Here is a 25,773-nt window from a genome sequence, read left to right as displayed (position 1 = left end):
TATCCATAGCAGCAATTTGCCTCCAATGCCACACTGCTCCAATTTGTGCAGCAGTCTTCCATTTGCAACAGTATCCAAAACCTTTCTAAGATCCAAGTATATAATATCAAAGTTTTTCCCTACATCCAGTGCTTTTGTGACTGCATCATAGTATCCAATCAAATTGGTCAGTCAAGACTTCCCCCTTAACAAAACCATGCTGTGTCCGATCTGTAACTGAAGTCTTGTCTAGATGATCCTGCAGTGCTTCTTTAACCAGTGCCTCCATTAATTTTCCTGGAACAGAAGTTAAACTCACAGGTCTATAATTACTTGTGTTGGCCTTTGATCCTCCTTTGTGAATTGGGGTCGCATTTGCACATCTCCTGTCTGTGGGTACCTCCCCCGAGTCTAAGGAAGCTGTCATAATTACGGCTAAGAGTTTGCTTACTTCCTTTGCTGCCTCCTTTAATATAACTGGATAGATCCACCCCAGGTGCCTTTCTTGTGTTTATCTTCAACAATTTCTCCTCCACTTTACACCCAGTTATTACAAGATTATCTAGCTTACTGCCAGAGTTGAATACACCTCTGGCAATCCCCTCGCTGAATAACTCCTCATGTGTGAATGTCGATGCAAAATATTCATTTAGTTTGTTAGCTACCTGAGCATAATCATCAACAGTTGACCCATCGATATCAAGTGGACCAATCTGATTCACCTCTTCCTTCTAGTGTTTACGTAAGTAAAGAACTCTTTGCTGTTTTTCTTTGCATCCCTTGCCAATGATTTCTAGTAATCTGCCTTTGCCTGCCTAGCCTCCTTTGTAACTTGGTTACCGATCAACTTGTATCTGTCATAGGCTTCTGTGTCATGTGTTAATTTATATGCATCCCATGCATTTTTCTTCTCTGTCGTATGTCTCATTAGTTCATCTGACATCCATTTAGGCCTAAGCCTTGAACAGTATTTCTTAGTTGGTATGTAAAGCCTAGTAGCTTCCAAGATAAGTTCTTTGAATGCTTCCCATTTTGAATTTGCTGTTGGTAACATCTTCAGTTGGTCCCATTGTATAGAATTTATATGCTGTCTCAGACGATCGTAGTCGCCTTTACGAAAGCAATAACCCTTCCCTTTACCCCTAATGGTAGTTACCTCTTTGAGTAAATCCCACTTCAGCACACTGTGATTACTGCCACCTAGTGGTTCATTTTCCTGCAGATTTTTAATGCATGAAGAATCACTACTGATAATCAAATCAAGAGTATTACTCCCTCTAGTTGCCTCCTGTACATGCTGATGTAGAAAACAATCATCCAATAAATCCACAAAAGTCTTGCTAGTGTGTGAGTGACCAACTCACAAATACCAGTCAATATCTGGGAAATTAAAATCCCCCATTATAAGACTCTCTGATGTACTGGTCCACTCTATTTCCCTGTACAGTTTTTTATTATACTCATCAGAGTCAATAGACCTGTTGCACACTCCTACTCTCAATTTTGATCTCCCAATGCTTATGTCACACCAAACTGACTCAACACTGCACTTTCCTCCCTGATGTCGACTGGCTTCACTTCCTTGGATTTTATGTGTTTTTTAACTAATAGCATAACCGCTTCTCCCTTCCTATCTTGTGTATCCTTTCTGTAGACATTGTACTCCCCAAATTCCAGTTCTGCATTCCTTATTTCTGTGTAACACCACATCTCTGATATTCCAACGATATCCACCTTTGATGTTTTGAGCAATACCTCAAGTTCATCAAATTTATACATTTCACACCAAACAGACTCACTGCATTGTCCACCAGCATCAACTGGATGCACTTACTTTGCTGTATTGATGTTAGTTTATGTACTCATGCATTAGTAAACTTTTTATGAAATTGAAGGTTTGTTCTGATTTACAGCTCACCACAAAAATAAGTGTTTGCTTTTAGTATTAATTTCCAAACTTAATTTTCAACCATTGCATATGAATTTTTGGGATACTGGGGATGTTGGAATGTTGACCCTGCCGAACATTCTGAAAATTATGGCACATTGAACGAGTCCTCTCACATTTAGGTGGCAATGAACATATTAAACACTTGAATCAGGTCTTCTTGCAGGAACCTAGATGCTGCAATTTAGAGAACTCAAGTCGTTCTTAGTAAGGGTGCCCTGTTTGATCTTGTCCTTTTCTCTACCCATTACATCTATTCACATCTTTCATAAATTGTGGTTTCCAAGCCTATATGAGGTTCTCAAGATTAGTATTAATTATTATCTTATATGATGTATCTCTGCTGGTAAAATTCCTGTATACTGTTGTTAGCGTCTTTTGGCGCTGCTCAGAGTGCCTCATGCCGGACATTTTCTCCTAGGTCTCTTCCAATTTCTCTTGGGCTTTTTTCATTCTCTACGACCTTGGATGTAGTACTATCCAACAGGAATTGTGGCTTTATTAGTATTAGCCCTATAGCACAAGGAATCCACCGGCTTTTGCTGCAGTAGCAAAAATAAAAAATAAGAAACAATCAACAAAAAATAATATTAAAAATAAATAAAAAATAAACTTCTAGTTTGTTTCCCTCTTCATCTAGGAAACTATCCAGCTAACCTTCCAATTTATTCAAGGTATCCCCATGCCTGATTTGAATTTATGCTCCCTAGTTCTGAAATCATTTGTAACTGAAAATTTTGCCTTCATTCAGTTTTGTACTTTCTGGAGAGACTTATAGACTTCAATGAGATTTTTTCTAAGCTACCTAGTTTCTAAGCTTTTAGCATGCATATTTAAAGTCTTTACTCATAAGTGTGCCATTTTTCAGATTAAGTACGTTGCCTACCTCTGGACCCATAAAGCCCAATGTCTGTTTTTTTTTTAGGTGTGGTGTTGTACTTGGACACAGTATTCCATGCATGACAAGTGTTACGCGTGGGAAACTGTGATAATAACTTCCCTATCTCTACAATGCAAATGTTCTATAAATCATCAATCATGGACATGTCCTACCCCTCTCCATATATCGTAACTCCCAAATCCATTTCTTCTTCTGCTATTTTTAATTCAACCCCTCCAAGTGTATAAGTTTTGGGATTACTGTTCCTCAAATGCAAGACCTTGCATTTTGCTGCCACTTCTCTGACCATCCCTATCTAAGTAATCCTGAAAAAGCATTGATTGGTGCTGATCGTTAACCATGTTCCTTATCTTCACATCATCTGCAATTTTGACATTGTTAATGTCATTTATGAAAATCAGAAACAGTGGTTCTTGAACCAATTTTTTGGTTGATTCCACTTCTAAATTAAGGGAAACAGCTGCATAGAATTTTTAAATTCTATTCAGTGAGACCATGAAGTCACCGACAGCAAATTCTAAATGAGAAGCATTTAGAGATGTAATTGTGGAAGCTACTAGGCTTTCTATACCAACTAAGACATGCTGTTCAAGGCTTGGACATAAATGGGCTTCAGATAAAGTGATGAGTCTCATGGCACAGAAGAAAAATCTATGGTATGCATATAAATTATCAGGTAATACAGAAGCCTACATTAGATATACTAGTCCGCAATCAAGTAACAAAGGGGGTTAGGCAAGTTAAAGCAGATTACTAGAATTCTCTGATAAAGAATGGAACGATAAGCAGCATAGACCTCTTTACTGATGCAAACTTTGGAAGTCAGTGTTAGTCTACTCAATATGACGGTTTTACTGTTAATTCTTCTCAGATTGCTGACAAACTTTTTTTGAATCTTCATTCGCACATGAGAAATGTTTTAGGGATGGCAATGTGAGAAGCGTGTCAGATTCCAACTGGGAGCTGAATGATTTTGTAATAACTGAAAGGAAGGTAGAAGAGAAATTGCTGAAGCTAAATGTAAAAAAGGCATTTGGGGTTGATGCAGTCTGTTGAGTTTTATTGAAGGAGGCAGATAATTGGTAAGTAAACCTTTACTTGCCAATTTCAGGATAAAAAAATGATAGGAGTAATTATAGATGTGTTAGCTTGACTTTTGTTCTAGGGAAGATAATGGAGTCACTGGTTAAGGAAGTAATGCAGAACCATCTAGAGAGGAATTCAGTTATATTGCAGTCACAGCATGGATTTTTTAAGTGATGTTCTTGTCTAACCAATTTGATTGAATATTATAATGCAGTAATAAAGGAACTGGATGAAAATAATTTTTGATATCATATACTTGGACTTCAGGAAAGCTTTTGATAAATGTGCACTTAAAAGACTGTTGTACAAATTGGAGCATTGTGACATTAATGGCAAATTACTGCTACATATCGTGCCTCCATAGCCAGGTGGGCAGGAGCAGCAGTGTGTAGCACACGCTTCTTGATTAGACCGGGGTTTGAGCCCGTGACTACCAAATACGGAGGATGCGAAAAGGTCAGGGAATGACCACCGCCTATCCCCGCGGCAATAGGGCCTTAGTTGCTAATGCTCCAAATAACAAACAAACAAACTGCTACATATCAAAGGATGGCTGAGTGCCACTCAGCCATCCTTTAGCCTTCCTAAAATGTAAGGAGTACCACTTCCTTTTGAGATAAGTTAAATTACGAACTATGTGGTTCAACTCTTCTTGGCCCCGAGTGCCAAGCGACAGTTGCCAAGTGATCTTTCTAGTGCGATTTTCTAGCATTTTTCCTAGGGCGAGTACTAGTGCTTTGATAAACCCTCCAACGTTACTGCTTTCCTCGCTGAGCAATGTCACTGCTTCACCGCTAGCAACGTACTGCTTTCCTCTTCTGCTAATCACTTGGTTACTGGTTGGCATTGCTCCTGCCTCTACGTGGTGGGGCTGGTATCCTGGGAGAAGGAATTCCCTCTTCCAGGGCTAAAAGGAGCAGTGATGGATTGCGATGCATATTCACCACTAGAGCCCACAGGCTCCAGACTTGTTAACACTGACTCAGAGCATGACTTGAATCATCTGAAGAGACTACGGACAGAAAAACAAACTACAGACATGCCAACATTTCTCATAATGCATTCACTATCCACACAACCTTTTGGCAAGCTATCGCCTTTTCTAATACAGAAATGTTTAGAATCGGTTGTTGGATCTCCTAAAATGGTTAAACGTCTCCAATCTGGAGACCTTCTGATTGGCTACCAAGCCAAGTCACTCAGAAAAAATTATTAAAATTAACAACTTTTAACAATGTTCCAGTGTAAGGAACAGCCAATAACACTGAACATCTCTAAAGGAGTTATCAGCGAATGGAGCTTACTAAATGTGTCTGAAGAAGACATAATACAAGAACTTAGGGAACAAAAAGTGACTCGTGTACGGAGAATTACGACAAAAAAAAAGATGGCAACCTACTACCAACCAGGTCCATTATTTTGACATTCAGTACTCCGAATCTCCCATCTTTTGTTAAAGCAGGTTACTTAAACTGCAATATTCGACCTTACATCCTAAATCCCATTTGCTGCTTTAAGTGTCAGAAGTACGGCTATTCTCAGAAACCATGCCGAAGCAATGCTGTGTGCCCTATTTTGTAGCTCCAAGGAGACTTTACAGCTTCCACTCCCACTTGCCCAAAATTGTAAAGGAAGCCATCCTGCATTTTCTAAAGCATGTGGCCTTTGGAAAACAGGGAAAGAATACAGAAGTATAAAGTGGAACATAAAGTCACATTCCCTGAAGCAAGAAAGCAAATACTGCTAACCATGCCTAGCCGATCATATGCATTGGTCACAAAAACAGCCGCTCATCTGCAACCCAAACAGATGTCTTCCCAGAACCAATTATTTCCTTTGCCACCTGGACCCAAACTGTGCTAACTTACAATAAGAAACCTACAATCAGTGAAACCAGCAAACACACCGATCAGTATCCCAACTGATGCTGTATCAACATTGCCTGAAACAACGAAATCATCTACTGTTGAAAATCAGAAAAAAGTGAAACCATGAAATATCAACATGGAAATGGAGGTTCAGTCAGATGACGACATAGTACTAGTTACATGCTAATGATACTATGGATATAGGATATCCAGCCTTTTCCAGAAATGAAAAATCAAAACTAAGCACACAGAAACCTTCTCAGAAAAAAAAACAGTCAGATCAATCTTCCTCAAATAAATCTTATCACACAACTTCCACCTGCAGTCTGTTTACTTGGTGATTTCAATGGTCACCATCCATTGTGGGGATCTTCCACCACGGATAGGAGTGGCCAATTAATAGAAACATTCCTGGATAACCATAACCTGACACTGTTAAATTCTGGTTCACCAGCTCATATCCAACTACCTACAGGTACTACATCAGCCATAGACTTATTCATATATGTTCAGCGTCTCTTTTTCCAAGCATGGAATGGTTAGTGCTAAGTGATCCATTCCACAGTGACCATTTTCCTATCATCATTTCAATGCAAACACAGATGATGTCATGTCCTGAAGGCTGTACTTCTTGGAATTTTCATAAAGCAGACTGGAAAACTATTCATCTTGTGTCTTACTTGACAACTTATATGTACAACAAAATATTGATGACGTAACCGATCACATTACCTGTCATATATTATCTGCAGCAGAAATTTACATTCCAAAATCTGATCAGCACAAGCATGTACACTAAAATCAGTGGTGGAATGAAGAATGCTCCAAAGTGAAACGGGGAAAAAAAAACCATGCCTGGAACCAGTTTTGCAAATTTCCAACTACTGCCAACCTAATTATTTACAAAAAAACTTAGAGCTGAAGCAAGACAAATTAGGAAGAAAGTAAAACGTGACTCCAGGATTAACTTCGCCTCAACTATTAACAAAAATACTGAAACTCAAATTATTTGGAAAAAAAATACGTACAAGCTCTCAATGGGAAATTTCTACCGCTGCAATCTCCGATAATACAATGCAATGGGCAGGACTTATCCTCTCCTACTGTCATTGCAAATGCTTTAGCAGAATCTTTTTATAACATTTCTGCCTCTTCCTCTTATGTGACCTTTCAACACATTAAAACGGTTGAAGAACATCATAAATTTAATTTTTCAACTTGACTGCATATAAACAGCCGTTTACTTTAGCTGAGCTCAAAGAACCTTTGAGCAAATCCCTGAACAGTGCAGCAGGACCAGACGGCATTCACTATAGTATGCTGAAGCATCTATGTGAAGCCGATCTCTAAATGCTATTACTCTTTTATAACTGGATCTTCTCAGAAAATACATATCGTCTGTCATGGCATCATTCCTATATTTGTGCTGTTCCAAAACCAGGCAAAGATCCTTCTCTAGTTCAGAATTAGACCAAATATCATTGACAAACTGTTTGGGCAAAATCTTTGAAAGGATGGTGCATAAGAGGCTCACCTGGATTCTAGACTCCCAAAATCTATTTTCTGATCACCAATATGGCTTCCGTAAAAGCAGCTCCACCCTAGATTTACTTGTAAAAATTGAATCCAACATTTGTAATGCCTACGTCAGGAGACAACATCTAGTAATGGTCAACCTGGATATTCATAAAGCATTTGACACCACGTGGCATCATGGTGTTATTAATGATATGCCTCAGTTGGGGCTGAGAGGTTACCTCCCTTTAATAATTCAGAAATTTTTAAAATTACGTACATTTCAAGTCCAATATAAAAACATGCTGTCAGCATCCCACATTCAAGAAGAGTGTCCCACAGGGTTCCATATTGAGTCCAGCCCTATTTGCAATTAGGGTCAACAATATTTTGGAAGATCTTCCAAAAACAATTGAAGTAATCATGCCTTTCCAGATGGTCCTGCTTTACTTCTTTAACCAGTTACTCGTTAATGTTCTTTGGAAATGATGTTAATCTGATAGGTCTATAATTACTCATGTCACTTTCTGATCCCCATTTATGAATTGGAGATACATTTTCACATATACAGTCCATAGGGACCTCTCCTGAATCCTTCAGGATGCACACTCATAATTTTCACCAGGGGATTGGTCACCTCTTTTGCTGCCTCGATTAATATTATTGGATAAATTCCATTCACCCCAAGTGCCTTTTTTATGTTAAACTTCAATTATTTCTCTTCCACTGTCCTTTCAGTTATCAAATTCATTTAGCTCCCGGTTGGAATTTGATATTATTCTAACTTCCCCTCACGCAAAATGTTCCTCATGTGTGAATGTACACGAAAAATATATATTTCGAACAGACTAAGACTAGAAAACTTAATTCTTGTCCAAATGTTAGTCAAGCATTCTGGTCTCTTGCCAAAGCTATTTGGCGCAACTTTTGCCCGTGTCTAGTCTCACCTCTTTCAAAACTAGACGGTTCTATTGCGACTTCAGCCAATGATAAAGCCCACTTTCTAACATCATACCTTCTCTACTAACTCATGTATTGATGACTTGGTAAACCACTTCCTACCATTCCCAGTACAATCATTCAATGCCTGCTGTGATCTTTCTTGAAAAGGATTTTAACAACCTTGATGAAAAGATTCAGGTCCTGAATTTCTTCACTCCTTCTCAATACCTGCACTCCCGAGCTTACTCCTTTTGTGTGTCGCCCTTTTTTTTTTTTTTTTTTTTTTAAATTTCCTATTGCAAAGGTGTTTTTCTCTTCTGCATTCAGATTTTCTCATAATATCCAATTCCTTAAAAAGGGTGACAAATCCCATCCAATTGTAGTCCTATTGCATTTTCTTCTATTCTTTCTAAAGTAATGCAGAAATCAATCGCCAGCTCTTAAATTATCTAGAAACTTTGCATCTGAACAATGATCGCCAATAATGATTCCGTCAGTGTCGATCCACTAGTGATATACTGGCTTGCTACCCATCTATGGCAAATTCAGTGGAAACATTGGGTGAAACTCAAGCAGTTGTTCTTGACGGTTCAGAGGCTTTTTATCGGGTTTAGCATAAAGGTTTTATAAATAAGCTTCTATCTTATGATTTGCAAACGGGTTTTTTGTAATTGGGTATCCAATTTTTCTATCTGACTGCTCACTGCAGGTGACGGTAGATGGTTGTCTTCTAATACTGGTTCAGGTGTTTCTCCCACTCTTTTCTTCTTGTATATTAATGGCCTTCTTCCATTGGCTAGAAATCCTACCCATAGTTTTGCTGATGACAGCACATTGTCATCCACCTTCCAGTTTGTGAAACCTTACCCTGCATAAACAACCTCAACTTATTATTATTATTAGCTGTATGGTGGAAGGAAGTCTGAGGCTTATGTTGCACTAGCCAACAAAAAAAAAAAAAAAAAAAAAATCTGAATTACTCCGCGCGAGAGAGAGAGAGAGAGAGTGTGAGAAGGGAATCTCAAAGAAAGAGAAGAATGATGATAGAAGAAGAATGAAGAACAATCAGGATCTTGGGTGTGCCAAGCCCATACTAGCAAAAATGTGAGCCACTGGGGTTCTCAAATATCAACTACCAGATTTTTAAATGCTAATATCCAGTTAATTCTCCAGTGGGGAAAAGATAACAGTTGATTTTGATCCTTCTAAGACTCAGTCCCAACTTATATCTCATAATAAAGGATTCTTCTGCTCCTATGCTTATCTTCGATGGCACTCTGATTTATAGACAAGATAATATAACTGTTTTGGGTAATTACCCTGATCAATATTTTTTATTTATTGAGGTTTGAGTGGGGGTATATAAAATCATAGCAGTTAGAATAGAAAAGGAACCAACAGTTGACAGTTTCTATTTCAAATATAATTATTTTTGTTTACAGTGAATTATGTTGAAGCATTCTAGACACAAAGCGGGTTGATTTTCACAATCTTGACATCGTGTGTTAACTTTTTTTGCATTCCAGTCTGCTGCTTTCTTTCCTTCTTTTTCAGAAATTTTCTTATAACATTCACTGCAAAGTTTCCTAACTTTCTTTGCTTGATCTTCCATTTTACAAAAAGTATAATTTCTGCCAGGTGCCTTTGTTGCTTTTGTAGTTTTCAGAAATTTTCTTGTAACACTCCCTGCAACGTATCCTAACTTTTCTTGCTTGACTTTCCATTTTACAAAAAGTATGAATTCTGCCAGGTGCCTTTGTTACTTTTGTAGTAGTCTTGCTATTCAGTAAACTGTATACAGGTAACCCTCGTATAACGCGGTACCTATACAACATGGTTTCGATATAACGCGGTTTATAAATTGTGGCGACCCTTGTATGATACAGTCGTGGTTTTGATATAACGTGATCTACAAATTGTTGTATCGCTTCTTTTCACACACTTTTACCACGAGACTTAAAAATCAAACAAAGTAGTCTCGCTATTCAGTAAACTGTATACAGGTAACCCTCGTATAACGCGGTACCTATATAATGCATTTTTGATATAACGCGGTTTATAAATTGTGGCTACCCTTGTATGACATGGTCGTGGTTTCAATATAACACAATCTACAAATTGTTGTATCGCTTCTTTTCACACACTTTTACCATGCGACTTAAAAATCAAACTTTTATGTTCGTTAAATTTGTGTCTGCTCGTATAACGGGTGTAGTTGCCAGAACCAAATTTATATAAGGGGAAACACACAAGTACATACATAAATTTTTTTTGTGTAGTGCCAATTTTTTACCTTATAAAAGAGTTAATTGTTGCGCAAGTAGTTATAAATAGTGAACTTGTTCGAGGAATACCCTTTGGCAAATAAAAAATTTATTTTTTATAGTAATGGCCACCAAAACTGCAAAAGAAGGAAAAAAAACCAATATTGAAAAGAAAATTCATTTCTTTTGAATTAAAAATTAAAATCTTGTATCGATTGAAAAATGGAGAAAAACAAGGAGTTGTTGCAAGGACTTTGAATTTAAATGAATCAACAATTCGTACAATCAAACAAAATGAGCAGAAAAGCAGAGATAGTGTTATTGCTGGGTCAATGATAAGTGCAAAGCACGTTGCTCGTGTACGCGATATTTTAATGGAAAAAATGGAGAAATCTCTAATGGTTTGGATTGAAGATTGCACTCACAAGAAAATGCCTTTGAGTGGAAACCTTATTAAACAAAAAGCCCTCAAAATTTATCAATATTTAAAAGAACTTGAACAAGATTTCTCAGAAGAAAGCTCTCAGCATGAATTTTGTGCCACTAAGGGCTGGTTCGAAAATTTTAAAAAGCGATTTTATTTGCATAATTTTCAGCTCCAAGGAGAATCGGCATCAGCAGATGTAGATGCTGCCCGAAAATTCCTAGAAGAACTTTTAAAAATGATTGAAGAAGGTGGATATAGTGCAGACCAGGTATTCAATGCAGATGAATTTGGGTTAAACTGGAAAAAAATGCCAAAACGCACTTATATATCGAAAAATGAAAAAAAAAAAAAAAAAAACAGCTCCTGGATTCAAAGTTTCTAAAGGCAGAATTACTCTACTGTGTTGTAGTAATGCGTCAAGTGATTACATGACAAAACCAATGTTAATTAACCGATCTTTAAATTAATCGATCTTGAAAATTGGATTTTTAACTGTTTTGTGCCTGATATAGAAAGATACACAAAGAAAAAGAATATCGACTTTAAAATTTTACTAATTTTAGAAAATGCACCAGGGCACTCAAAAAAATGAGCTGTTACGAATTCAGGGTCACTTCCGAATCTCAACACTACTGTTATTTCTTCACTGACACTCAAGAGAAGGCTGGTGATGAGACCCATAACTAGGGTATAGCAGATATGGCAAATGCCATAGGCACCACTGTAATACAGGTAAAGAAGGATGTGGAATGGAACAATTCTGGTGAATGACTGTACACGCTCTATACCAGTCACTCAAAACTTTTTCCTTCATCTTGCTAAAGCTTTTGGGAAGGTTGAATATTATCTTAAAATATAATAAAGGGTCTGTGTGAGAGACGAAGTGCTCTCAGGGATAATGAGTTCAAGCAGTTCCTGCCATCTTGTGGCTATAAACTCGGGTGGCTCAGTGCAAGATGAGTATGGAGAGTTTGAGGAAATGCAGGAATGGAGGGTAAATGAACTGAAGGAAAATCCACCTCTCACTGTTCTATAGGAGCAATATGAGAAAATTTTCCTTAATTCTCATTTTTTATATTTCAAATTTGAGTTTAAATAAAGAATTTCTGAAAAAGAGGGACAAATGATAAAAAAAAAAAAAGGGACTGTGCCTCCATTTGGGACAGTTGGTCATCTTACAACCTAATGGCAAATTTCTGCATGAGCTATTCTAGCATCTTGTTTGCTAGGTTTCATCAGCCCCATGTGCTTTGTGCACTTTTAGTTGTCGCAATTTCTCTGCTTTCTGTTATAAAAGTATTTAAATCCAAGTCAGTATTTCAGCAAAATTTTATGATGCGTTTTCCTGGTTATCATTAAATTCAAAATTTAGACTGTTTTATTTGTTAATAGAAAGCAACAGAATAAGTAGTTGAGGTATGCATTTGTATTAGCTATAGTAGAAAATGATCTTACTACAACAATTTTTCAACAATATTATTTAAGTCATTCTGTAAAAAGTATGTAAATAAATTTGTCATCTAAGTAGACTAAACACACACGCATAGTTACCTGTTTTTTGGCCATACTTGTAATTCAGTATGACTGTGGATGAATAAATAATTTAAACATTGCATTTTGTGATCTGGGTGGGTGAAAGTCTAGAAAAGAAAATGTATTGGGAAAGAATAGCAATAGATTTACGTAGTATTGCCATAAAATACTCTTACAGAGATGTTTTGTAATAACTGATATTAAAGAAATAGAACTGTTGTTATTTATAGAAGTTATTTATTATGTATTAGTGACACATTAGTGAACTGTCACTAATCTACAGACACTCTTCTGTCACAGAACAGTGTCCAATAAAATATTGCTGTACTAACTTTAGTGATTATTTTAGGCTCTCATCATTATAGTGTTTTTTGCAGAATGCTTTGAATTGTGATCATAATGTTGTCCAGGGTAAGCTTCCAGGATACCATTCCTGAGATGTAATGAAATCAGAGACATGGTACAAAAGCCATGCTTATGATGTCTTGATTTTTTGAGCAGGGGCTGAAACTTTTTGAAAGGCAATGAAATTTTTCATGGAATATGATTTGCTTAAGAGGTTTCATGACGTTCCTTAATTGTGAAGGTTAAGGTTTATTTGTGCAAAAGTTTTATTCCTTTTTCACAGAAATGCTGGTTTATGACATTTTCATGGATTGGAATTTCTGTGAAAAAACTAATTTTTACCAGTCTTCACTGAATGCATGACACCTGAAGCTCTGCATGTAAACTATCATTTTGATAGGTTAGGCTTTAGGATTAAAATCTAGAACTGTGGCTGTAGGTTTTTTAAACAGTGTGAGTTTCAAATTTTTTTTGAAGCAAACTGTGCCTGGTTTGTTTTTGTGAATGGGGAAAGAGATTTTGCTTTTTTTTTTTATCCGAGGGCCTATGTTATACCAGAACACTTTGTACCTTCTTTTTTGAAGGTGCTGCTGTGTTGTTTTGATGGGGCTAATACCATCATCAACCTTACTGTGAGTGCACAAAGGGAATTAGTCCCATGAACAGCTCTTGACAGATTAGGCCATTGTGGGGCTCATTTTGGGACCTTAAGTATGTTAGTACTTGGAGAAAGGTGCATAATAGCCCTGCTGCTAATGCACCAGAGAAATCCAATCCAAACCTGGAGAAATTTATTCACAGTCAGAACTAAGAAGCCAAATTTGAGATACTGTTAAACCTTCAAAATGCGATTCCTTAAACTCCTTAAGCTTAGCTTTGCCTTTTTACAATATCTGACACAGAAAAGCTAGACTCTGGTCTGTCTGTTTCCCAAAGACATGGGAAACAGGCACACCAGTGTAACTTTTCTAATAGCTTTAATTTCTGAACAGCACTCAAACATACATGCTTTCTCTTTTTACCTGTTTTCTTTGTGGGGGAGGACACACTGTAAGTGATGTTGTAATAAAAAAACAGGACACAAATGGCCATTTATTGATACAATAGCAAACATATCCATAAACAGAGTGGGATGCTTGCTGGTGACTGTTGATGCACGAGTTCTTTGTTTTGCCCTATTTTGTGAGCACCCTCAACATATTCGGTTACCATTCAAATTTGGTTTATTTAATCCATAAGTCTGTTAAATTGATGTATGTAGAACTGAAGGTTTAACGTATAATTCATAATGATGTGATTCAAATATAAATTGGTAATATCAGTATTTGTAAATAGTGATTACATTATTGCAGAGGTCATTCATATGAGAACTTCAAAAGTGGAAAAGATGTATTTCACAAAGAACATGGGAATTATGTATGTCAGTGTTCAGCGTAATCCCATTACATTCAATACACTTCCTCCTGTGCTAATGCCTGGGTTCCTTGAGAGAAGTTTTTTGGTTGCTATTGAAGCTTTTCATGCACTTATATAACAAGAAGCAAAGTTTTATTGTTAATGAATCTTTTATTAACCAAGAGAGATACATATGGAGGATGTGTTATATCTCAACCATTGAACTTAAGCATTTGTGCTTTGTAGTGTTATAGTACATCCAGGATTTATCTCTGGTCGCTATGTTCTGAGAAGGTGAATTCTATATGCTCTTACCATCCAAGAAGCAAGGAAACATTCCTTTAGTTCTGGAGTTAAATTCTGATGAATCTGTCAAGCTTACACTTTTAGAAAGTGCAGTTCTCAGTAATGACAATGTATGCCGAATCAACACTAAACTTGTATGTCATAGCAATTCCTCTTTTGTATGAATTCTTGTAGCAATTCTTCTTGTGTAAATTCTTCCACTATTGCTATGACATTTATGGTGTCACAATATGATATGTCTGATGTATCAAGAAGAGTCCTTAGCACTTTTCAGTACCATTCTTACACCTATTTACCCACTCATAGACTTACCATTGATTTATGCATGCTTTTCATCACACTGACTGCACACTCTGATAAATTTCAGCAGGTTTTATTCTTCCTGCATTAAAAAATTGGATTACAGATTACATCTCTTACCTGATTTGTGAATGCAATAGTGCCACCATCTTAAATTGATTTTAATTTAGACTTTGGAATTCCACTTGAATCATCAGCCCTTGAAGCATGCCCTTTGCACCTAGTGTTAAATCCACTTCCATCAACAGCAGTTCTGCTTGTGTGAACTTACAGTACTATACTTTTCAGTGAATTGTATTTTTTAATAATTGTTTCCAAATAATGCCAGCAGATGTACCTAGTGTTGCCAACAGGCTCATCAGTAATCTGACCAAGAATTGCACTTTATTTTTTGCATAATATGCATTTTCATTTGAATGATCATTATATTTATATTCCATATTAAACAGAGATGGCCCTGACTTACTCTTTAGTTTTATCTACACACACCAGTGTGAATGTTTGAAACAACATTTTAATTTGGTATATACCTGAATCATTAGCTTTTAAGCACACCTTTTGCACCTAGTGATAAATTCAGATCTGCCGACAGCCGTCCATACAAAAAAGTTCTGTTTGTATGAATTTGCAAGTGTTTATGTACTTGTCAGTGAACTATATTTTTTAAGAATTGTTTTTCAGATATTTTTCTGGATTCCAGATAGTACAGGTTCTGCAGAAATAATATAGCAGCAGTCCTTTGTTGTCACAAAGAAAAACATTGAGACCACCAGATTGGGAAGCATGTTGCCCAATAGTGTTTCTTTGTTTCAGCCAAGTCACCATTATTTTCTGTAGAGGAACATCTTAAGGACTAGACCTCTGTGTATGGTCAGTTTAAGCCCCAAATTCATGTTTGTCTTGCATTTTACTGGCAAATTAGCCAAAATATCTAAACTCATGGGAGAAGTTAACTTTATTTTGATAAATTAGTTGCTTTTTATGGAGATTAGTTTATGAAGATTCCAGTCCCAGTACACAGGAGAATAGAACACATGGCAATGAAACACGTGATTTAGACTGTGAACCTGCTGGTACTTAATATGCATCGCAGTACAAGGAAGCTACCGCTGAAGAAGAATGCAGGAGCCTTTGAAAGCTACGGTCGGTTTTATCGCTCTTAATCCGATATTTTAATGTATTTTATTCGATGTATATATATATATATTTTATGTATTTTATCCTTTTTAGTTGTAAAGTTATTTTAATTGTAAATATATAGCAGTAAACACACAGTTTTTAAAATTCCAGTTTCCATGTCTTATTTTAATACGTGGTTGGTGAAAAACATTTAAAATCACAATATGAATTTACCCAACCCCAGAGGCCTGTTTGAAGATTAGGGTTTGTTCTCCAGTTTAGCTACACTTTCATGTAAATCAAACCTTAACTATCATTATTTTACTGAATGTGTAGCTTTAGTTTTCACTCAGTTTTATTTAAACCACATTCATTAAAATATTTTTGCTCTAGCTTAGCTAGATGTTATTACTAAAGGGAAGTTTGGAATGATTACAGAATGAATAATAACATGTTACTTTGGGTAGGATTACTCTCTATATAAGTGATAGTGATTATAAAAATGTAGTATGTGTATATTTGAACAATATTCTTATTTGAGTTGTTAATTATAGGTGCTGATATCAATGCCCAGACTGAAGAAACACAAGAGACTGCATTGACACTTGCATGTTGTGGGGGGTTTCTAGAAGTTGCTGACTTCCTTATTAAAGCTGGAGCTGACATTGAATTAGGTGCAAGTACTCCTCTGATGGAAGCTGCACAAGAAGGTCATTTAGAACTAGTCAGATATCTGATTGCTTCTGGTATGTTAAGATCACTTTAAAATTTTTTCATTGCAATAATAAAAAGAGGGATAAATTGTTTATGAGTAGCACACTACATGGATAAGCGAGTTTTGACTTTCCCAAAATAGTATCTGTGCCAAGTCAGACTAGCCAACTCGGCATTATCGAATTGATAGCTGTTAATCAAACTGCATGATGCTTACTTGTCATTAGACAGGAAATTTTATGCCATACTAAGAAGTATTTGAGAAGAACGACATTACTAGAATCTTGATTTACATTTTGAAATTACAAAGCACTGTTAAGCAAGTACTACATATTTTTAAGTTTTCTAGTAGAGCAACAAGAACTGTGCTACCAGACAATTTTTCTTACAGTATGCTATGAGAGATACCTTCCCATCAGTAGCAAAATTAAAACATGGGCATATTAATTTCTAAGTGCAGGCACTGGCCACTGATGTAGTAGTAGTAGTAGTGGCATGTGATGCAAGAAAGCAGCATCAGCCAAAAAAAAAAAAAAAAAAAAAAATCACACCATTCCCTCCAAATGCCTTTCCAGTTCCTAATTAAATTTATTTAACCTATCAACTTCCACAACGACAGATGAAAGTTTGTTCCAGCAATTAGCCAACCGCTGGCTAAAGGCAAATTTCCGCACATCTATTCTACATCTGTCCTTCCTCAATTTCCGCCCCCTTAGGTTCATAATCTGAACAAAGGAAGAATCCCATAAGAATTCAGCATGCTCAACCCATTCAAGGCCTTATACACCTCAATCAGATCACCTCGCAGGTGCCTAGTCTCCAGCTGCTGCAATTTGCAGATCTTAAGCCTCTCTTGGTTGATTCCCCTCACCAATCTTGTTGCCCTTCTCTGTACATGCTCAAGCAAATCTACATCCTTCCTAAAATGAGGCCTCCAGACCTGCATGTAGTACTGAAGGCATAGCCTGACCATTGCCTTATACAGAGGGACAATCACCTCCTTTTCCCTGCTAGCAAAATTCCTGTAACTTCCCAGATATTGACAGGAACTTGTGGGTTGGTCACTCACACACTAGTCAGACTTTTGTGGATTTATTGGATGATTGTTTTCTGCAGCAGCATGTTCAAGAGGCAACCAGAGAGAGTAATACTCTTGATCTGGTTATCAGCAGTGATCATTCGTGTATTAAGAATTTGCAGATAAAGGAACCACTAGGTGGCAGTGATCACAGTGTACTGATGTGGGATTTACTTGAAGATTTAATTACCATCAGGAGTAAAGGAAAGGGTTTTTGCTTCCGTAAAGATGAGTACAGTGGTCTCAGAAAGTTTTTAAATTCTGTACAGTGGGATCAACAGACGATGTTAACAACAGTAAATTCTAAGTGGGAAGCATTCAAGGAATTAATTGTGGATGCTACTCAGTTTCATACCTATTAAGAAATAAGGTTTAGGCCTAAATGGTTATCTAATGAACTAATGAGACTCGTAACAGAGAAGAAAAATGCATGGGATGCATATAAATTATCAAGCGACTCAGAAGCCTACGGCAGATATAAGCTAGTCTGTAATCAGGTCACAAAGGAGGTTAGGCAGGCGAAGGCAGATTACGAGAAATCCTTTGCAAAAGATGCTAAGAAAAACAGCAAGGATTTCTTTACTTATATAAACTCTAAAAGGAAGGGGATGAATCTGATTGGTCCACTTGACATCGATGGTTCAACTGTTGATGATCCTGCTCAGATAGCAAACAAACTGAATGAGTATTTTGCATCCACATTCTTAATAATTCCTTACACACATGAGGAATTATTAAGGTTTGAAATTGGCAGAAGGTTATCAAATTGTAGCAGGATACTTAATGATTTTGTAATAACTGAGAGCAAAGTGGAGGAGAAATTGTTGAAGTTAAACATAAGAAAAGCACCTGGGGTGGATGGGATCTATCCAGTTATATTAAAGGTGGTGGCAAAGCAACTAAGCAAACCCTTAGCCATAATTATGAGAGCATCCTTGGACTCGGGGGAGGTTCCCATGGACTGGAGATGTGCAAATGTATCCCCAATTCACAAAGGGGATTGAAGGGTGACACAAGTAATTACAGACCAGTTAGTTTAACTTCTGTTCCGGCTAAAATAATGGAGTCACTGGTTAAAGATGCATTGCAGGATCATCTAGACAAGACTGCAGCAATAATTCAGACACAGCATGGGTTTGTTAAGGGAAAGTCTTGTCTGACAAATTTGATAGGATATTATGATGTGGTTACAAAGGAACTGGATGCAAAAAATAATTTTGATATCATATATTTGGATTTCAGGAAAGTTTTTGACACTGTTGCGCATGGAAGACTATTGTACAAATTGGAGCAGAATGGTATTAAGGGTAAGTTGCTACAATGGATAAAAGGATGGTTAAGTGGGAGAAGACAGAGGGTGGTAATCAATGGGTGCTGCTCTTCGTGGACTAATGTTATTAGTGGAGTCTCACAGGTTTCGGTGTTGGGTCCACTGTTATTTTGTATATTTATCAATGATATTGATGAAGGTATATCAGGCTTAATGTCGAAGTTTTCAGATGATACAAAGGTTGGCAGGATTGTTAATGAGAGTAATGGCAGTGTGCTACTGCAACAGGATCTAGATAATTTGGGCAGATGGGCTAAGTGGCAACTGAAGTTTAACCTTGACAAATGCAAAGTACTGCATATGGGTAGAAGTAACCCCAGAGAAATGTACCAACTGTGTGGTGGTACTACACTTAAGGTGGTAGAAAATGAAAAATACCTGGGAGTAATTGTGCAGTCAGATATGAAGTTTTCTGAGCAATGCATCAGACTTCCAATGTAAAACATTGGAAGTCTGATGCTCCCTTTTTTTGCTGCCAGCAGTGTCCAAAATGTATCATGAGACCAAATTGGCAGTGAGAAATGGAAAATCACTTTCAAATTATTTGCAATATCTTGCAAATATATTATTTGCAATATATATTGCAAATAATATATTTGCGATATATTATTTGCAATATATATTGCAAATAATATATTTGCGATATATTATTTGCAATATATTATATATTGCAAATAATATATTGCAATATATTATTTGCAATATCTATTTGCAATAATCTGATATTATAATTAATTTATTTATTCATTTCTAAATAGGTATAACTGTTTATAAAAAGATAAATTTTTAAAATGGTATAACTCGTCTGAGTTACTGTCAGAAATTGGGTATAACTGTATATCAGTTGCCCACTACCTGTGGAGACTGATGATGCTGTCTACGACCACTGGTAGTAACTTGTACATTGATCTCGCTTGCAGTAAATATTAGTGAGACCAGTTGATGCAAGGAAGAAGACTTTTTCTCAATCAGTTAAAAAAATAAATCAGTAAAATAAAATAATAAAAATAGAATAGAACGTTCATACTATATCCATTCCCACAGCTGAACTGTCAATTCTGATTTGAATTTAGCCATGCTTACTGTTTCTTCAGTGTTAGTAGATAACTTATTCTGGTTTTTGATGACCCATTGTCCATAGTTGAATTTCATGAGATCAGCTTCTGTTATTCCTCAGAATTTTATGTTTGTATCCTCTGGTTCTTGTCTCACCTAAATGGTTAAAGGAGAACTGGTCTTCCTTATTTATTTTACTCAATCCTTTCATCACAGAGAAGAAAACTGCATGGGATACATATAAATTAACATGTGACACAACAGCCTATGATAGATATAAGCTGGTCTGTAACCAAGTTACAAAGGAGGTTAGGCAGGCAAAGGCAGATTATGAGAAATAATTGGCAAAAGATGCAAAGAAAAACAGCAAAGAGTTCTTTACTTATGTAAACTCTAAAAGGAAGGGGATGAATCAGATTGGTCTCCTTGATATTGATGACTCAACTGTTGATGATCCTGCTCAGGTAGCTAACAAACTAAATGAATATTTTGCATTGACATTCACACATGAGGAGTTATTCAGGGAGGGGAATGCCAGAGGTGTATTCAACTCTGGCAGTAAGCTAGATAATCTTGTAATAACTGAGTGTAAAGTGGAGGAGAAATTGTTGAAGATAAACACAAGAAAGGCACCTGGGGTGGATGGAATCTATCCAGTTATATTAAAGGAGGCGGCAAAGGAAGTAAGCAAACCGTTAGCCATAATTATGAGAGCTTCCCTGGACTCAGGGGAGGTACCCATGGACTGGAGATGTGCAAATGTGATCCCAATCCACAAAGGACGATCAAAGGGAGACACAGGTAATTACATACCTGTTAGTTTAATTTCTGTTCCAGGGAAATTAATGGAGGCATTGGTTAAAGAAGCATTGCAGGATCATCTAGACAAGACTTCAGTTATAGCTCGGACACAGCATGGATTTGTTAAGGGGAAGTCTTGTTTGACTAATTTGATTGGATACTCTGATGTAGTCACAAAGGAACTGGATGCAAAGAATAACTTTAATAATATATATTTGGATCTCAGAAAGGCTTTTGATACTGTTGCACATGGAAGACTGCTGCACAAATTGGAGCAGTGTGGCATTGGAGGCAAATTGCTACTATGGATAAAGGGATGGTTGAGTGGGAGGAAGACAGAGTGGTAATCAATGGACACTGCTCTTCGTGGACTAATGTTATTAGTGGAGTTCCTCAGGGTTCAGTGTTGGGTCCATTGTTATTTTCTGTATTTATAAATGATATTGATGATGGTTAGGCTTAATGTCCAAGTTTGCAGATGATATGAAGGTTGGCAGGGTTGTTAATGACACTAATGACAGTACACTGCTGCAGCAGGATCTAGAAAAGTTGAGCAGATGGGCTGAGAGGTGGCAGATGAAGTTTAACATTGACAAATGTAAAGTACTACATATGGGAAGCAGTAATCCCAGAGTAACGTATCAACTCTGTGGTACCACACTGACAGTGGTAGAGAATGAAAAGGACATGGGGGTTATTGTGCAGGCAGATATGAAGTTTTCTGAGCAGTGCAGACAGGCTGCAAGAGTAGCTCATGGTGTCTTGTCAATGATATACAGGAATTTTTCTAGTAGGGATAAGGAGGTGATTATCCCCTTATATAAGGCAATGGTCAGACCACACCTTGAGTACTGTATACAGGTGTGGAGGCCTAATTTTAAGAAGGATGTAGAGCTGTTGGAACGAGTACAGAGAAGGGCAACAAGATTAGTGAATGGAACAAAGGGTTGCTATTATGAAGAAAGGCTTAAGTTTTGCAAATTACAGTGTCTGGAGACTAGGCATCTGCGAAGTGATCTGATAGAAGTGTATAAAGCCTTGAATGGTTTGAGTATGCTCAGTGCTGATGGGATCCTTCCTCTTTCTCAGAATAACCTGAGAGGGCATAAATTCAAATTGAGGAAAGACTGTTGTAGGATAAATGTGCGGAAGTTTGCCTTTAGCCAGTGGATGGTTGATTGCTGGAACAAACTTCCATCTGTCATTGTAGAAGTTGATAGCTTAAATAGATTCAAGGCAGAACTTGACAAACATTTGGAGCTAGTGGATGGGTGAAATAAGGGTGGTGTTTTTTTTTTTTTTTTTTTTTTTGGGTGATGCTATATAAGCTTGCTTTCTTGCATTATGTGCCTGTGCTAATGCTAATGGTTGTCAAACTTTGCATTCTGCACCTTCTGAGTTGTTCTGTTCTTTATATGTGTATTAATTTGTACTCATTGCTGTTCTGGTCACCTTTATTTGAAACTTCTTCAGAATTTGTCTTTTCTTAGGTGTGGTTTTCAGACCTGAATAAAATATTCCAAATATGGTTCAATAGATATTAACTGGACCAATTTTATTTGTTCCATTTCTTTACATAAATAAAGAAGTCTTCGCTGTTTTTCTTAGCATCCTTCCTAAAGAGCCAAAGATTTCTCATAATCTGCCCTCACTTGCCTAACCTACTTTGTGACTTGATTACAGACTAGCATATAGCTGCCATAGACTTCTGTGTTGCCTGATAATTTATATGCATCCCATGCATTTTTATTCTCTGCCACAAGTCTCATTAGTTCATTTGACATCCATTTAGGACTAAACCTTGAACAGTATTTCTTAGTTGGTATGAAAAGTCAGCTTCCAAGATTAGAATTTGCTGTTGGTAACATCATCAGTTGGTTCCACTGTATAGAATTTAAAAACTGCCTGAGATCACTGCAGTCATCTTTACGAAAGCAAAAACTCTTTACTTTACCCTTGATGGTAGTTATATTTTAAGTAAATTCCAGATCAGCACTCTGTGTTCACTTCCACTGACTGGTTCTTTTATCTGCAGATTCTTAACGCATGATTAATCACTGCTGATATTAATAGCAAGAATATTGTTGTCTACCCTACTGCTCTAGACAATAGGCATCCACAAAAGTTTTGTTAGTGCTAGTGACCAACCCACAAGTTCCAATCAATATTTGGGAAGCCAGAATCTCCCATTAAGAGACATTCTGATTTACTGCCCTACTTTATTTTTCTGTACAGTTGTACTCATCAGGCCTATAACACTCCTACTCTCATTTTTGCTTTTCCAATGCTTATGTTACACCAAACTGACACTCAACATTGCTGTCCACCCATGTCAACTGGATGCACTGCGTTAGATTTTATATCAATAGTGAGCACGCGCACACACACACACCCTAATATCCCATATAGCACCGATAATTGGTACCGAAACTGTTCCGTGTTATGTGAAACCGTGCTGATTGAGGTATAATTATAATGGGTTTTAATTGAATGTGTACTAGAGAAACAGTCTGTAAACATTTATTAATTTTATTATAAATCAACAGGGATTACTTTTATTTTAGATATAGGAAGCTTCTTTTCCAACTCTCCTAGTCCAACTAGTTAATAATTCTTGAGGATGGCGATATCAATTTTGCAAAACAGGTGGGACATCTTTCCCACTGTCAGAACCGTAGTGTTCAGACTGTGCGGTCTCCGCACGGTCTGAACTGCAGCTCTTGCTGAAAAATACACCGCAAACTTTGCCGTGCTGGCCATACATGAATTGTTAGTACAGGTACAGTCTACTCAATGACATTCGCTTGCCAAGGCAACAGTATCACTCACTTTGAAGAAATATACGACTTTGTGAATTTCTTTTATTCCACTTTCATTCATATATACACAAAAGAAAATTTATGATTAACGTATGCCGTATGTTACTTTTCAGGGGGAAAAAAAAAAAAAAAAAAAAAGACAAGCATATAGCCTATGTGATTGATGACAAACGAAATAAATAAAAAAAAAAAAAAAAAAAAATCATGAAAGCACTACTGGGAGTCCAGTTAGACGAGAACGGACATATCATATGATGATTGACATGAAGGTCACGTGGTACAGTTGAGGTGAGAAACGAATGTCACTCAGTAGGCATTACTAAAAACCGACTATGGCAGCATTCTATTTTGTGCTAAAGGTTTACCACAGCGAATTTAGCTTTCCCCTGAGCCAACATCAATTTGCAAATCTACCCTATTTATTGTAAAGTTTACGACCACTTTTAAGAAAACCCATTTGGTTTAATAACTGTAACAGAAATGAAACAAAGACCCTCCTATGGGCCACAAGTGTTCACTAAAAGGATGATTATTTAATTCCAGATGCTAATGCACAATTTTGGAACGAAGGAGGCAGTATATTTGAACAGCTGTTTAGCAGTAAATGCTCGAAAATGTTCAAAAATGCTTTTACTAATTTTTTTAAAAATTCGTTATAGAGAGACGAACACTTCGTTATATGGGGTTAATTTTACATGTAATTTCATTTCAAGGTGCAATGTTTTGCAAAAAAATTCGTAATATAGAGAAATTCGTTAAATAGAAGTTCATAATAGAGTAGTTCCACTGTATGTATACTGATGTATCAAAGTTTGATAGTGGAGTGGGTGTTGCAGCTGTCTTCCTTTATAACACCATCTACAGAGTGTCTCAAAAATTTGGTACAAACGTTTAGAGGAGATAGGTAACATCTAAAGGAATGTGAATTGCATAGGAACCTATAACCGGAAACGTCATGGGAAAGTAGTAGCAGAGGCACAAGAAGCAGAAATGGCACAAGACAGTAATTAGTGGCAAACATTTATTTGACATAATATTAACAATGGAGTACAAGATGGATGCATTTCATGATGTTACAACAGATGCTTGAAGGTTCCACCATAAGACACGATGCATGCGTGACACAGACGCAGCATGGATTGGCAGACACGGTCAAACACACCTGGAGTTTCTTTGACAGTAGCATTAGCGCAGGCGAGTCTCGCCACGAGATCCATTTCTGTCTCCACAGGTGATTCATACACAATAGATTTGAGGCCCCCCTACAGAAATAAATCAAGGCTCGATAAATCAGGTGAGTGTGTGGCCAGGCAACGGGTCCACCACAGCCAAACCATCGATGCCCAAAATGCCTGTTCAAATGGTCACGAACACACCTTCCATAATGGGCAGGCGCCCCGTCATGTTGAAACCAAATGTTGAGTCTCACATTTGCTGGAACATTGTCAAGTAACCCCAGTAGAACTTGTTCAAGAAAGATCCGATATTTAGCGGAGTTCATGCGGGATGGTAACAGGTACGGGCCGACTAAGCAGTCACCGACCATACCCGCCCACACATTTATTGCGAGGCGATGTTGTGCTACATGGGGGCACATGCAGTGTGGGTTGTCGTGAGCCCACACATGAGCATTGTGCTATTGAATAAGCCTTCCCAAGTGAAATAAGCCTCATCCGTGGGTGAACAAAACATAGGCTGGAAAATTCAAGTCTTGAACACTTTCTTGGAGAAACCACTGCGCAAAAGCCACATGTGCAGGATGATCTTGGGGGAGCAGTAACTGAACCCTATGGAGATGAAAGGGGTGTAAGGAATTGTTGTGCCAGACACGCTGTACACTGCAACGAGACACTCCTAAGGCAGAGGCAACAGCACGTGTGCTGGTAGTAGGATTATTCTGGACGGCATTCAACACACTTTCTTCTATGATGGGAGTTGCATCACACTACTCCTGATACTTCTAAATGACCTATAATTGCACAAATTTTGATGCACACGCTTAAACAAACGGTGGTCTGGTACATGTCTGTCTGGGAAGCATTCTCAA

General features: G+C 37.2%; 1 protein-coding gene across 3 annotated transcripts in view; it reads left to right on the top strand.

Annotated features, from left to right (window-relative positions):
• The window catches only part of LOC150088195 (ankyrin repeat domain-containing protein 17-like), a 1,023,061-nt gene that overhangs the window by 219,350 nt on the left and 777,938 nt on the right, over window positions 1–25,773 (top strand). For all 3 annotated transcript variants that reach the window (XM_090369376.1, XM_090369375.1, XM_090369377.1), the window contains exon 9: window positions 16,483–16,674. In XM_090369376.1, the coding sequence (XP_090225502.1) occupies window positions 16,483–16,674 (192 nt within the window). The remainder of the gene's footprint in view (window positions 1–16,482; window positions 16,675–25,773) is intronic.

This window comes from Mastigoproctus giganteus, chromosome 3 (assembly GCF_048544385.1).
Source record: "Mastigoproctus giganteus isolate SK-2022 chromosome 3, ASM4854438v1, whole genome shotgun sequence".
NCBI classification, from domain to species: Eukaryota; Metazoa; Arthropoda; class Arachnida; order Uropygi; family Thelyphonidae; genus Mastigoproctus; species Mastigoproctus giganteus.
This window is presented reverse-complemented; position numbering and strand designations above follow the sequence as displayed.